Genomic DNA, 15,152 nt, shown 5'->3' on the forward strand with positions numbered 1-15,152 from the left:
TATTGATCCAAATTACAAGGGCATTCCCCATTATCAAATGTAATTTGATAAATAGTGACTTGGGTCTCAAAATTTTGACCCACTGACCATCGTTAGAGATGCCCCAAAACTTGCTTTACAAACCTGTATCCGAGGGATGGGATTTAACTTAACTCCACGTCTTGAATCCCCCAGAATGGCAAAGCAGCTGAATAGGGAAATATAATTTGGAAAACGATACACAAGTCGGAAGATGAAAAGGAAAACTTCAATTGGCACCAGTCAATGGCAATGACTGTGGTTAAGTTTTTCAGATTTCAACTGATCCTACTGTGGCAAAGGAATCAGAGATACAACAATACAACAACCTTTACAAAATATATATGAACCCTGCTCAAATTTACGTCCAACTTCCTATGAGAAGACATAATAGTTAATAAATACTTAACAACAGCCTACTTTGTCGTGTCCTATTTTACAGGTACCAAATGACGTTTCCATTGTAAATATTTCCATCATCAGCAAGGCATGATACACTTTCATTTTTACAAGAGATCATCTTCAACATATCTCCCTCCCCTTCACCTACAGACAATTCATTCAACTCAGATCTATCGGCAGTTTCAAGTACAACTTGAGCTAACAGCCAAAACACTAAATAAATATGCATACCAACAGTTAGCAAGATATATGTACCGTCAAGCATGTCTAGATGCATCATCGTGCAATGGAGCCGTTCTTACATTGGGGTCATCCTGGCATGAAAGAGATAGTTAAGGCAAAGTGACTAGAGTAGAAATTATGATTAAGAGAGCATTAGCACTAGATATAGCAAACTAACCCGAATGTTGTAAGTAAAACCAGTTCGGAAAAAATCCATCTGTCCCTGCAAACATAACAGCAAAAAATTATAATAGGCGTCTATTGACCATGGTCATAAGCTAAATATTTTCTTATCATTGGGTACTGTACCAGCCCGTGCATGCTTTGCTGAGCATTGTAATAACTTTCATGGCTCGGGGCTATAGAGTTTAGTTGTCCCTACAAGTATGAAACCCAGGTCTCAACATTATACTCATTTCAGATGCAGTATTGCTAATGCTATAGTACTAATTTCAATTGCTATGACTTACAAGCCCCTGAATGGTCTGTTGATTCCCATAGTAATTGTCCCGCGTAGGTCCCATTAAGTTCAATTGAACCTGACCAAAAACAAAATGCTTCTCAATTTGAAAAAAGAGGGAAAAAGAAAGTATTTACTATACTAGTAAATGAAGACATGGTCATACCATTCCTTGCACAGTCTGCTGTCCACCATAATAACCATCGATGGTTATAGCTCTCGAGTTTAATTTATCCTATTTTCAATTACAAAATATTACGATAGTCAAATACATTTGTTATTTTATAATTTTCAATTCCATACATATTCTACCAGAGTTCCACATTATAAAGCAGGTTAACCAAATTGTTTGACCAGAATATGAATCCAGATTAAGATCATAGTTCATGTAAATAGTCCAAATGTCAATGATTGCTTATAATAATTAATAAAAGAAAAAAAATTATAGGACAAGACAAACCATTTGTTGCAAGCTGTCTTGTGCTCCAACAGTCATAACCTCTGGCTCAGAGTTCACCTGCAAAATATTTAGAAGGTCACCTTAAATGAAAACAATTTTAACAAAAACTTAATAATCTCAGTGACTATAAACAACAAACCTTTCTTTTCTTGGTTGGATTCTTTTTCTTATTACCCTTGCCAATACTCCTATTTTGACAATCCTCTTCAATGCAGGGCAGGCCCTGAGTGCCTGATGTTCCAGCTTCTACCAGACTCTTACTAGAGTTATTCACAGCCAAACAACTTCCAAAAGCTTCTTCTAGTGCATGACAGGCAATACTGTAACTCTCCTGTGACATAGATCCTTCCCCAATTAACTTCATTGCCCGCTGAGATAAATCATCGAATTTTTGCACCCTGGATGCTACATGGCCAGGTTCTTGTACCACCAAATGCCTGCTCTTTGCATCTTTTGTCCAACGCTTTAATATATATTGATCTGGGATTGTACCAATCTGACACATTTGGAGAACAATTAAAGCATGTCTACAAAGATAACCTTTGTATTCAAATAAGCAGCATGAACACGAAACTTCTAACTTCATTTCATTCCATGCTACAGTGAAATCTTGATTCTTTTCACAATCGTGCACTCTGTAAGTAGTGGTCATCTCATCTTGTCTGTCCCTTTTAGGATTACAGCCAATTGCACCCAAAACCTCCACTTGAAATTTCTTCAATACTGAGGGAGTATATATCAAGGAGACACTCTTCTCCAATGGTGAAGGAGATTTCGTTGTGGGCTGTTTGTTCCACATATCAGAATCTGCTTTGGCTTCTTCTTCATACCTATCTTGTAGAATTGCTTCATACTGTTTCAAGAACTCTTGCACAGTGGTCTTCTTATGAACATACTTATCAAAAAAGGAGTTCACACTGTCGGATCGCTGAACCGTAGACATCCCTGCCAAACAAACATCCGTCATGTATGTTGGCACCCACTGTTTTCGATCTTCATACAATGACTGAATCCAGCCATTATCTTTAAGTTCATATTCATCAACAATTTCACACCATGTTTTTTCAAACTCTTCAGTTGTAGATGGCCTGTGAATACATTCTTCAAAGTTCGCCAGAAATTTCTCGTGACGTTTAATTACATGACCAAGATTTTCCGAAACCTTCCCCAAAATATTCCACAAACAAAAACAATGATGAGCATTTGGAAAGACCACTGAAACAACTGATTTTATTGATTTGTCATGATCAGAGATAATGACTTTTGGAGTTTGTCCACCCATAGCTTTCAGCCATGTCTGCATTAGCCAAGAGTATGTTGTTGCAGATTCATCTGAGACCAAGGCACATCCCAGCAGCACAAACTGATAGTGTTGATTCACACCAACAAATAAAACAAGAGGCATCTTATATTTGCTCCTAATATAAGTGGTATCGAACGACACTACATCATTGAAATTGGTGTAGTCATGCCTGCCTTTGCCGTCAACCCAAAACAAAGTTTTGAGACGTTGATCTTCTCCCAGATCTATGGCATAGAAAAAGTTGGAATTCATATTCTGCATCTGAGTAAAAAAATCAAGCAACATCTTCAAATCTCCTGCCTCTAATGACAAATTCCGACCTTTATCAAATGGATTTTTTGGATCACTTTTGAGACCAACCACATTCTTGTATTCAGCAAATTGTCTAGCCATTGCAGCATACATCTTTCTGGTTTGTTCACTGACAGCTTGGGCTGGTAAAAGCTCATGATTATGCTCCTTCACAAAATTATGTATAACCCATTTCCCATCTGGTCTTCTCTTCACATGCATGCTAGCTTTGCAGTCAGTCTTTGAACATGATCTCCGACCAGTTGCATTTTCTGGGTCTTGCTTGTTCTGTCTGGCCCGTGGTTTATTATTATAGGTTTTGTCATACTCACGCTTGGTACCATATCTGGAACAAGCAAACTTTGCATCAATAAATTCTCTTGATGTCTTTGAGCGGCGGCTGTTTTGGATGGCAGTGTTGAATCCCATAGAGCGAGCATACTCCTGATAGAAAGAGTATGCTTCGCCATGAGATTCAAATTCCATCCCAAAAAGCGGCTCAAGGTTTGTGTCCTCTTTAAAGATTACCATATCTGCTGTGGGAGAATTCAAATCTCCCCCATCTTCAGCATGTACCTCATCTCTAACATCGACAATATGTGCACTCTCAATATCTCCATTGTGCAGTTTTTCTTCATGTTCCAGCATGTTATCAATTGCATTTGGCTCGTCATCTTCCTTATCATGGTCACCAGAAGGTAGTCGAAGGTCTATGTCCATGGTGAGACTATTTAATTTTAACTGATGATCATCAGAGAATATCTGAAAGAAAGAAACTACAGCACTTAACTAAACATGTAAACAATAAAGCTCTAACTATGCTACTTTATCATGATGAACTGATGCTGATAAAGAAACACTATAACTCTCTCATTATCTTACATAAAAGTAAGAAAAAGGGTAGCAGACAGTCGTAGATATAATTACAACTATGCTGTAGTGTTGATAATAAAGATAATAGTAATACATTTACATTCCTACAGAAAAAGAGATGCACACCATTTTCGAAGTTCAGAGTACACTAGTACCAACTAACAGCTCCAACTAGATTGGTCTAGCCTTGTCAATGTAAAGAAGATAATGGCATCCTCCTCTTCCAACATAAGGGACCACTACCACCTCCCATGGTATCTTAATGCTACTATAAAGCTTTGGCTGAGAAGAAAAAAGACAGAAGAAGATAACTTTTCGTCCTTGATGACATTAAAGAACAAAAACTAAAGCATTATTTTACTAGACTGACTATTCTACAGAAATAGGGAAAAAAAAACCACCCTCACACATTCAAATTGTGATCATCACGAAAGCAGTGATTATCAAGATTAGAGAAAACTGAGGAGGAAAAAAGGTCTAAAGCCTTTTTATTCAGGAAAACATTAAGTCATTAACCTGAACAACCCCTCTTCTTGTATTCAAGGACAACACCCTATCCCTATAACAAAATTTAAAATTCATTTTTGACATTATACAGAAAATTCAGTGTAATCTTCACAGTATTAGCTAGGTATTACCATATGAGACTCTTTAGCACCAAATAAGCCTCACTAGATTCCAAAGGAAAAAAAAAAAAGGGGGCAGTTTTAATTATTCCATTTCAAAGATATACTTCAGATGAATTATATAGAGCATTCAAAAATATGTGGAACAATGGACATGTTAATAGTCAATTTAATAGAACCGAATTTTGTTGAACAAGGAGAACAAGAGACCCTCATGCTTCAATCAGTCAATCTTTATGCCATTTCATACTTCAGCTACAGTTTTCTCATAGATGCAGCATTTGCATCTCTAATAAATCTTCCAACTTCTAGTAAAAAAAAAAAAAACTCATTTGCATCTCTAATGTATAACTTCTCCTTTTGAACTGAAACTTTACTCTATTGAATGTACATTTAACAGACTGTTAACATACATATCAGCATAAGATATATTCATAAATTTCCATTCAAGAATCATAAAACATGTATATCGGCAAGAACAAGTGACTAATGACATCATAGAAAGCACTTAATCAGCTACCAACTTAAATGGTTATCGACTACAACAAAAAAAAAACACACTTTCCTAATCGACAAAACAATCTACACTGTCAACACAAGGGTCGCAAACTTTTCATTTCGACACAGATAAAAGTTTGAGCTACATTCCCGGCAAAACAAGGACAGTTTTTTCTACACCAAACAGCAATACGCACAGAGATGGAACCACCAACAGAAGGCCAAGCTACAAACCCAACCAGTCAACCCAAAATCAATCTCCTGATTCATTCATACACCGTTTCCAACCCCTTCGGGAACTTGCAATCGAAACTCCTAAAGTTTTAGTCCACACGAATATAACTCGGCAAAGTCATACTAAAGATTAAAATTGCCCCAGTTCATAGTCTTATACAGCTACAAGCACCCAGTAAATGAAATTCATAAGCTCAGCTTAGTTCAAATTTCGCCAATTGACTCTCTACCAACTTTTCATAGCATAAATACACAACTTTATAGTAATTCATAGTTCCTTAACTCCTCATTTTTTCCATTACATTTCAATATCTTGCGTCAAGTGCAACAACTCAAATCACACACACACCAATGCATCAAATTCATAAGCTTTTCTTCACAATTAACACAAAATCCAAATTCCACAGCACTAAATTATAAAAAAAAAAAAGAGAGAGAGAGAGAGGTACCTGTGTATGTATATATCTGTGGTTGTATTACAAATGGAAGAAGGAGGTTGAAGGAGGAGGAGAGAAAGCAAGCTTCGATCTGGGAAGAGAGTGCGAAGATTTCACACGCGAGGGGGTTGGGCGAGTGGGAGAATACGGAGGAGATTTAATTTTGCCCCAAATTCGTTTTCTGTTTAGGGTTTCGAAACCGCCCAATCTGACTCTCACCTTTGCCCACTCGCCCCGACCCTCTTTTCCTTTTTATTATTATTAATTAAAGCCCCGCAATCACAGCCCACACGCGTCGCGCGTGCCAGCTGCGCCGGTTTGGCTGTAAATTATGACCAGCGAGTCAGCCAAGGGGAGGTGTGGGTCCCGGATTTGGTTTCGGCCAACATTATTAGGTGAGGGGGCGCGTGTCACGCGTGGAGGCTGGGCCACCAAAGTCGAGGCTTTTAGGGTGTGAAATTTTATGTACGTACACTTGGCCGGTTCTATTAATTGCGTTCGTAAGAAATAATAAATAATGAGATCACGCGTTTGATTTTGGTCGTGTAATCTATCCTGACCAAAATTAATTGAGAATATTTGAAAATAGAAAAGGCATGTTTACCTAGAATTGGGAATGAGATGATCAAGAGGCTTATGTAGGGCATAGTTAAAAGAGACTAGCGTGAAGTGCTAAGGATCCTCTGACACTTAAAAGTCAGTTGAGTGATAAGTTTTACAAAAGATGAAATGTTAAGGATATTCTAATATTTAAGTCAGTTGAGTGACAATTTTCACAAAAGAGACTGGTGTGAAATGTCAAGGATCATCCGACTAAGTGACAATATTCGATATGGAATTTGGTCCCCTATTTATAAAGAATAGGCTACAAAGTTTGCATGTCTTTCTTTCACCTATGTGGAAGTCATAAGATTAGGAGGAATAATGACATCTCCTAATCTTATGACTTCCACATAGGTGAAAGAAAGACATGCAGATATTGACATAGGAATAATGACATCTCCTAATCTTATGACTTCCACATAAGTAGGGAACGTTTGGCTCAAATGTGGTTCAGGTGACTCCGATGAATTTGAGGAATATACTGGCTATTTTGTCATAGTATGATTTTGGAGGGTTCAATAGCAGATAATATTTCGTTAGCTCGTAGGGCTAAAGCAATGAATCTAGGAAGTAGACGAAAGAATAATGATTTGAGAGATGAAGGGTTTATAATTTTTTTTTTTTTACAAAACAAAGGCTTTATTCATCAAATATAATTAAGATAGAAGAGGGCATCCGCAATTAGGTTCAGAGCATAATTGAACCATTCAATTAGATTCAAAACTTAGATTTGCTAGCCTATGAGCAACTTTATTAGCTTGCCTGTGAACATGGATAAGCAAACACTTTCATTATATCCTCTATGAGATTGCTCTGACTTGAGAGGTATTCAATTGAGGCTGTAACACTAATAGCTTGATCATCGAAAAACAGTTAAAAAAAAAATTGAAAATTAAAATTGAAGCTTGGAAGGAAAAGTTGAAGGGTGATTGTGACAAGTAGTCAAAAACATGGTTTTTGTCAAGCTATCAATTTGGTTTGGATTTGGACTAAGCAAAATCGAACAAAACTCATTCAGTTTTGTATGGTTTATAAATCTTCATTGACTATTCGCCTTTTTTTATACTAGCATTTCTCCACACATGTTCTGCATATGTAAGTATTATTATTTTTTTCTTCTGAAAATAAAAAAGAAAACTGTTATTGTAGAGAAGAGATAATAGGAGAGAAAAGTGGGTTGTGGGTTATATTTTTATTTATTTTTTTAATAAAAATATATTTTGTAAATGTCATAATTGTCCTTATGATTTAATTAATTATCAAAGTTTATTAATTTTCTAGGGTCATTTTTGTCAAATTTTTGGATTTTGGCTAACAAACCCTCTTCTCTTAATAATAACTAGTTTTCTGCTCACATGCTCTGGATATGTAAAATTTTTATAATTATTATATTGAGAAAAAAATATAAGTTATTTGGAAAAAAAAGAAGTGGGAAGTGTTTAAGGAAAACTGAAATTGGGAGAGAATTGAATCGTGCTTTCATTGATAATAGGGGCCTCTTTATATAGAGGATTACAAGCATAGAGATAGAGTTGTATATAGAAACATAATCGTACATTGATTGGATATCTTCTAAGATTCTCCGAGAATATCTCTAATATAAACCATATTTCAACTAGAGCAAGTAACCTCGAGTTTGGGCCAGACACATATTCTGGATTTACTTGAACACCCCCCCTTGTGTCGCCCAAACGTGGTGCTGCTCTCGTTGCCTCATTAAAAACCTTACCGAGTAACAAAAACCCTGTGGGACAAAAATAACCTCGGTCGAAGGGAAAAAAGAGCACAACACACCCTTCACGTTTCGAGACCATACATGTAGACATCTCCCCCTGATGTCTGCATCTCCCCCTGATGACAACGGTCATGGGAGTTCGGATAACTTCCGCAAACGATGCTACCAACATGTTTCTCGAAAGTCGAATTAGGCAATGACTTAGAGAGCAAGTCTGCCACACTGTCCTCAGATTGAACCTAGTTCACTTTGATCTTGAGGAGAGTTTGTTGTTGCTGATTATGCTTGGTGTTGTCGCTTTTGATGTAGCCTTGCTTCATTTGTTCAAAACAAGCAGCATTATCCTAAATGCTCGTAGGCTCATCTATGGTAGACTTCAAACCACAATTGTTCGAACATGCGTAATTATGGATCCAATCCATATACATTCACGAACCACTTCGTGAAGAGCAATAATCTCTACATGGTTCGAAGATATAGCGACAAGGGTCTGTTTTGTAGACCACCAAGATATCACGGTCTTTACCCATGGTGAACACTTAACCATTTTGGGAATGACCTTTGTGTGGGTCAGAGAGATACCCAACATCAGCAAAACCTTCCAAAACACATGTCGTTTTGGGATGGGGATGGTGGACGCAGGCCAATGTTGGCGGCGTTCCTGGTGTGTGATGGGTCTGAATCCATCGTCTCTCTGTAGGGATAGAATAAGCCCATATCAGTAGTACATCTCTAGTATCGAAAGATATCTTTTACACCAATCCAATGGCGTCGCGTTTGCACAAAGCTATACCTTAGCTAACAAGTTCACTGCAAATGAGATGTCCAGTCTTGTGCATTGAGCTAAGTACAATAATGCGCCTATTGTACTCAAGTAAGGCACTCCTTCCTCTAGCACATCTTCATCATCATCCTTTGAACGAAGAGGATCCTTTTCAGGATCAAGACTGCGAACGATCATGGGGGTGCTTGAAGGCTTGACCTTGTCAAAATGCCTAAGCATCTATCAACACGGTGCTCAAGTTCCAAACCGAGGCATAATCGTGTTCTCCCAAAATCATTCATCTCAAACTCGGATTTCAAGTGTTCAGTAGTTTCCCTTAACTCTTTAAGGGCTTCCAATGAAGATCATGTCCAACATGAACCGTGATAGAATCTGAAACTTGTTATGGAAACGCGTGGGCATATCCCTTCCCAATCAAGTAGTCACTTTAGTAAGCGTTTCAACCGTATTGTAAACGCGCAGAGCCACTTGACTTGGGCAAATGAAGTTCACCATGAACCTTTATGTATATTCTGTATCTAGATCCCCATAGAGATACGTAATGACCACATTTGTAAGCTGCATGTTCAGTTATTCGGAAACTACCAAACTGACAGGGTAGTGGAGTGCAATGACATCCATTACGAGAGAATATGTCTCATCGTAGTCGATTCCAGGGCGTTTTGTGAGAAGCCTTGCGTCATAGGGCGAGATTGTCATCTCCTTTTCTCATCACGCTTTCGAACGAAGACCCATTAGTCCATAGGTTTTAGGTTAAGAGGTGTTGGCATCACTGGCTCGAGAACCTTCCTCTTCGTTAGAGAATCCAACTTAACCTGGATCACATCTTTCCATTTAGACCAAATTTCTCTACGTTGGTATTCATTCATCAACGGAGCGTGGTTCGATGTCATCGGACTCAACAAACTTATGTGCAACGAAATGCGCGATTACATCATCAATTATGATGGAGTTTCTATCCCACATCTCATGTACACTAGTGTAATTTTCATAGAGCTCTATATTCTCGGGAATAGGTTTTGACGTTGAGGCGTCCCCCAACGATAACCATAATCCGGAAGATTCTCATGAGACGGATTTTGAGTCTTGATGATCAAAGGATTGGAATGTGCCAAAGTATCCTTCGAACCCACGGGCCTCCCACGCATCCTAGCTGGGGCCATAGCCTGTAACGCCAGAGTGCCACTCTCTTTGGCGTTGGCGCCATGCCTACCTCCGTGTAGGGTGGCGCTACGTCCTCTCGTAGGGACGTCCTTTCTTGCAGGCATGTTTGCAGCATATTTGTGTGATCTCGTCACTTTAAAGGGGATCGAGATGAGACATAGTGGGGACAAGCCACGACAATTCCTGTCGTTCCTGCTGAACATCCATGTTCTTATCTCCCCCTAACGACGGGAAGACTCTCTCATCAAAGTGACAACCAGCAAATCTAGTTGTAAGGAGATCGCCTTGCAAGGGCATTAAATGGCGGACGATTATTGGAATCTCAAATCCAACGTAGTTGCCCATTCGTCTGTAAGGACCCATCATAGAGCGCTGTGGTGGCGCAATTGGCACATAAATGACACACTCAAATATGCGTAAGTACAATACTTGTACCCAGTCACTAGTTGTAACGCAGAGGTAGATTGAGTGGCGGTGGGTCGTAGACGAATTAGCATAGCTGCATGCGATATTGCATCACCCCAAGCGGATATAAGGAGATTGGTGCGCATTACCAATGTCCGGACTACCATCATAGTCGTTTCCGCGAGACCATTTGGGTGTGTACATGGGAATATGATGTCCAACATCAGTCCTATTGCAATAACCATCGAAAGTCTTCGATGTAAACTCTCTAGCATAGTCAAATACAATTGACTGAATAGGATGATTCGGGGAGTGAGCCCGTTGTCATATGATATGTTTGCTAGGAGTGTAGCATAAGTAGCATTACAAGTGGACAATGGCACAACACGTGACCAGCGTGTTTGCGTGTCAACCAACATCATGAGATATTTAGACGTCCGCAGTTTGGTTGAAACAGTCCACAGAATCCCTACGAATTCTATGTAAGAACAGAATGAGTATTTTCATATCATTTGCATAGGACGGTCTCAGTCCTAATTTTCCTAAGGAACAGGCTTTGTAAATGAGTGAGAGGCTTTAGTAGCAACCAATGAGGATTTTGGTTGGGCCTGAGCGTTTGAAACGCTATTTGAAGCGAGTTGGTGATTGCAGCATCACCTGGGGCGCTATCACCATGATGGACGCCATCCATGGCGTCATGGATAGGGACTGTGCCAGCCCTAGGCTGGTGGTGGACGGAGGCGGTGTCCTAGGCAGCAGCGTCGGTCACACTTAGTCCAGGAATCAACTTTTGATTCATGCTTCGTTTCGCTCGAGAGAAAGGATGTCCATGTGAAGTCTTTAGTAGACGGATCATCATATCATGACTAGGATGATCTATCCTGTCGTTCAAAGCCAATATGTGTCTAAATCCAAGAGATCTTTTCTCATAACTTTTATTGGATTAATAGCTCGAATAGTGACATAGAGTCCACTAGAGAGACACATAAACTTCTCTAAGATGCTCATTTGTTCGCAATCATTAGAGGTATTGCAAAGGAACTCATTTCCGTTCTCTACATGCGTTTTCGCATGAAATTCGTTGGCTACTCATAGGTGCGATTTGCCCTAGGAGCGTATAGAGTTTTTGCGACAGTAATCAAGGTGACTTTTGGCAAGGGGAACTTGGGCTATTCCATGTCCTTGAATTAATACTGATGACCCAGCCATCGTAGTCACAAAGTCATATGCTCAGAATCAAAATAGAGTCATAATGAAAAGAACTCGAAATTTTAATCATAAGCCAACAGAGTTACATTATTGTTTCTTTGACCAAAGAAAATCTAATCCAAAATGCTAGCTAATGCAAAACAATGGTAGTCGTCTAACTTTTTTCGATAATTCCAAAATAAATGTGACCAGGTGAGTAGAGAGATGTCGGTGGAGCAAGGCTCGCTTAAGTACCACTAATCTCAGAATCTTCCTAGACATCACACTTACTTTGGGTGAGCCTACTTTGAAGAAAGACCAAACCATTGGCATTTACTACAAAAATATATGGCAATTGCCTATTATATCTCTTGGAAAAATAAAGACTTAAACAGAATTGGCGATCTATTGATCCCAGCCAGATTTGTAGTCTTCAACCCTTCACTCTAGATCATCTTCTTGATCTTCTTGTTCCACATCGTGAGCTTCTCTTGCTTCACAATATGCTTTGTAGATGGTGACAATTTCTTCACGAGCTCTACAAATGTGTGCCCAATGATCAGACACTCCACATCGAGAACATACATCTCTTTGCTCAAACTCCATTGATTGAGGCGCTTTAAAAGCGTCATTTAGATGGCTCTTAGTGTTGGTGGCGCCACCAACATGGCCAGAGGCATTGCCTCCCTCTCTCTTTCCACGTTGATCTCTTCGGTTCTGTGTTCGCCTATTTTGGCGATTACCTTCCCAAGTAGAGCGATTATATGGACCAGAAAGTCCAGAAGTATCCCTAAGGTTAGGGTTTCGCTCTTAGCGCATTCTCTTAGGGGCGCGACTATAATTGGATTCCGGAATATGCTATATTTCCACGGATCTCGAATTATAGTTCTTCACAAAGATGTTGTCATGCTTTTCAGCGACATTCATAGCTCCAATGAGCTCATGAAACCTTGTGATCCGTCCTGCAGTAACATCAATTCGATAGTTCTTAGCAACCATCAATGTAGAGACGGGGAAGGTAGAGAGAGTCTTCTCAATCAACATCGCATTTGTGATCTCTTTACCACAGAATTCCATTAAGGATTTAATGCGAAGTGCTTCCGAGTTGTAGTCAAGAACTGACTTGAAATCACAGAAGCGGAGGGTATGCCATCTCACTTCTAGGTCAGGAAGCAGGGAGTCATTGACGTTACCAAATCTTTCTTCGAGTGAGACCCACAGCCTTCTGGGGTCTTCTTCGTTCATACACTCGTACTGGAGGGAATCATCCATATGACGAGTCATTAGGATGATGGTTTTCGCCTTATTTGCCTCTAAGGCTGCTCTATTTGCTTCCAAAGCTTGAGCTTGCTCAATAGTTAGCACATCCTGGCTAGGCTCGAGAATCGTATCTAGGATTCCATCAGTCTTGAGATGCTGGCGGACATCACGAACCCACCTGTGATATTCAGAGCCAGTTGTTCCCAATGGAGCAAAGTCCAATTTGTTCAGGTAACTCATCCTGAAAGAGAACAAGAAAAAGGGTTAGTTTCGGAGCGGAAAAAGCTACCACGAAAACATATAAAATTTCTGAGCGTAGTCGCTTCCAAGAAATTAGGAATTTCTAAGCGTAATCGCTTCCAAGAAATTCAATTCCAAGAGGTATTGGATTAGATCGAAACAATGACGTAAGTGGTCGATCATAAATTCTCTACAAACTCTAAGTTTGGAGATCTCAACAAGCTCCAAGCTTGGAGTGAGCACAAACCCCCACAGTTCGGCTTAATTAGGTCTCCCCTATGATGAAGAAAGGGGGGTAGAAGAAGGGAGTTTGCAAGTCCACGAAAAAGAAGAGAAATTGAATTAAAAAAAACTCTAAAAACCACCTCGAAATAGGCCGCTGGAAAATTTGACAGGAAAAAGTGGCCGGAAAAGTTGCCGGAAAGTTGGCCGGAAAAGGTCAACCGGCGTTGACCGATCGTTGACCAGTGTTGACGTGGCAGGTCAAGAGCTGACGTGGCAGAGGGGGTCTGATGCTGACGTGGCAGTGGGGGCCGGACGCTGATGTGGCAATGGGCCCCGTATGATGACGTGGCAGTGGGGCCCGTATGTTGACGTGGGTGTGGGGCCGGCTGCTGTCGTGGCTTGAGGACCGCGGCTTGGGCTTGGCTTATTCACGGCTTGGGCTCAGCTTGGGTTTGGCTTGGGCCTCTGGGCTGCAGCTTCTCCTTCCTCTTTTCTTTTTCTTTTTCTTTTCTTTCTGCTGGACTTTCAGTCGGCCGGTTCAGCAAGTTGTTGGCCGGTTTGCACTGTTTTTCTTCCTGTTCCGGAAATCTGGGATTAAGGCTTTGCTGCTAGCAAGTTTTTGTAGCAATCAGAGGTCCGGAAGGTGGTGAACCGGTGGAGTATTTGCTGCGGTGGTTTGGAGCTTCCGGTGGCCGGTTCGGTAGGTTTCCGGCCGGTTCTGGTGGGTCTGCCGCCGGTTCTGGACTCCTGCTGTGTAGGGCGTCAAGGTGTGAGGTGGAGGCAGAAAAAGATTCAAGGTTCGTGCTGATAACGTGTTTCAGGGTTAGGACGTCGTGTTGATAACGTGTTTAAGGAAAACTGAAATTGGGAGAGAATTGAATCGTGCTTTCATTGATAATAGGGGCCTCTTTATATAGAGGATTACAAGCATAGAGATAGAGTTGTATATGGAAACATAATCCTACATTGATTGGATATCTTCTAAGATTCTCCGAGAATTATCTCTAATATAAACTCTATTTCAACTAGAGCAAGTAACCTCGAGTTTGGGCCAGACACATATTCCGGATTTACTTGAACAGGAAGTTATTTGAAATTGTGGGTGGTTATTGCAGACATAGGTAGTTAACTATCTAAATATTTTTTTTTTTTTTTTTTTACATAATTTTTAATTTTACTATTTACCATATTACCACTCAATTATTAAAAATTAATATAAGGTTTAATGATTTTATTGTCTTTTCACAACTACTTTGGCTAACAAAGCCTCTTCTCTTAATAATAGTATAGATATAGATATACATTGTTTCTTATCTGACAACTTAGGCCCCGTTTAGGATTGCTTTGCTTTTAAAAAAATCAGCTTTTGTTTAAAATTTTAGATTTTATTGTGTTTGGTAAATAAATAATAAAAGGTAGCTTTAATTGAAAGTTATAGGTCAGTGGCAGCAGATTTTAGAAGCAGCCTAGAGGTTGCTTTTAGAAGCTGTTATAGATCAAAATACACTCTGCAGTTGTTTTATGTACTGACAGCACTTTAAAAAATATTATTTACCAAACCCGAAACTGTTTTAATTCACAGTTGATTGTAAGACAGCAGCAACAGTTTCCTTTTAAAGTCATAGCAATCCCAAACTAGCCCTTAGAGCGGTTGGTGACGAATTGGCGATAAATAATACTTTTTTTTTTTTTTTTTTTTTTTAGAATACGATAAATAATAGTTT

At 39.6% G+C, this 15,152-nt stretch overlaps 1 protein-coding gene across 4 annotated transcripts; it reads right to left on the bottom strand.

Annotated features, from left to right (window-relative positions):
* Positions 1-228: 228 nt before the first annotated feature.
* Positions 229-6,064, bottom strand: LOC133725781 (protein FAR-RED ELONGATED HYPOCOTYL 3). Of its 4 annotated transcripts, none has more exons than XM_062153159.1 (10): positions 5,837-6,064; positions 4,156-4,311; positions 1,702-3,918; positions 1,563-1,619; positions 1,269-1,337; positions 1,113-1,181; positions 952-1,020; positions 821-865; positions 676-734; positions 229-564 (listed from the first exon to the last, which is right to left on the bottom strand). In XM_062153159.1, the coding sequence occupies exons 2-9, from the start codon at positions 4,156-4,158 to the stop codon at positions 678-680; spliced, it is 2,586 nt and encodes an 861-aa protein (XP_062009143.1). In that variant the 5' UTR covers positions 4,159-4,311; positions 5,837-6,064; the 3' UTR covers positions 229-564; positions 676-677. The 4 variants fall into 4 exon arrangements, with proteins under 4 accessions (XP_062009143.1, XP_062009142.1, XP_062009144.1 ...); XM_062153158.1 differs by having other exon boundaries at positions 652-734; XM_062153160.1 differs by lacking the exon at positions 4,156-4,311 and having other exon boundaries at positions 652-734.
* Between the last annotated feature and the right edge of the window lie 9,088 nt (positions 6,065-15,152).

The sequence above is a fragment of the Rosa rugosa genome, chromosome 1 (genome assembly GCF_958449725.1).
Source record: "Rosa rugosa chromosome 1, drRosRugo1.1, whole genome shotgun sequence".
Lineage (NCBI taxonomy): Eukaryota > Viridiplantae > Streptophyta > Magnoliopsida > Rosales > Rosaceae > Rosa > Rosa rugosa.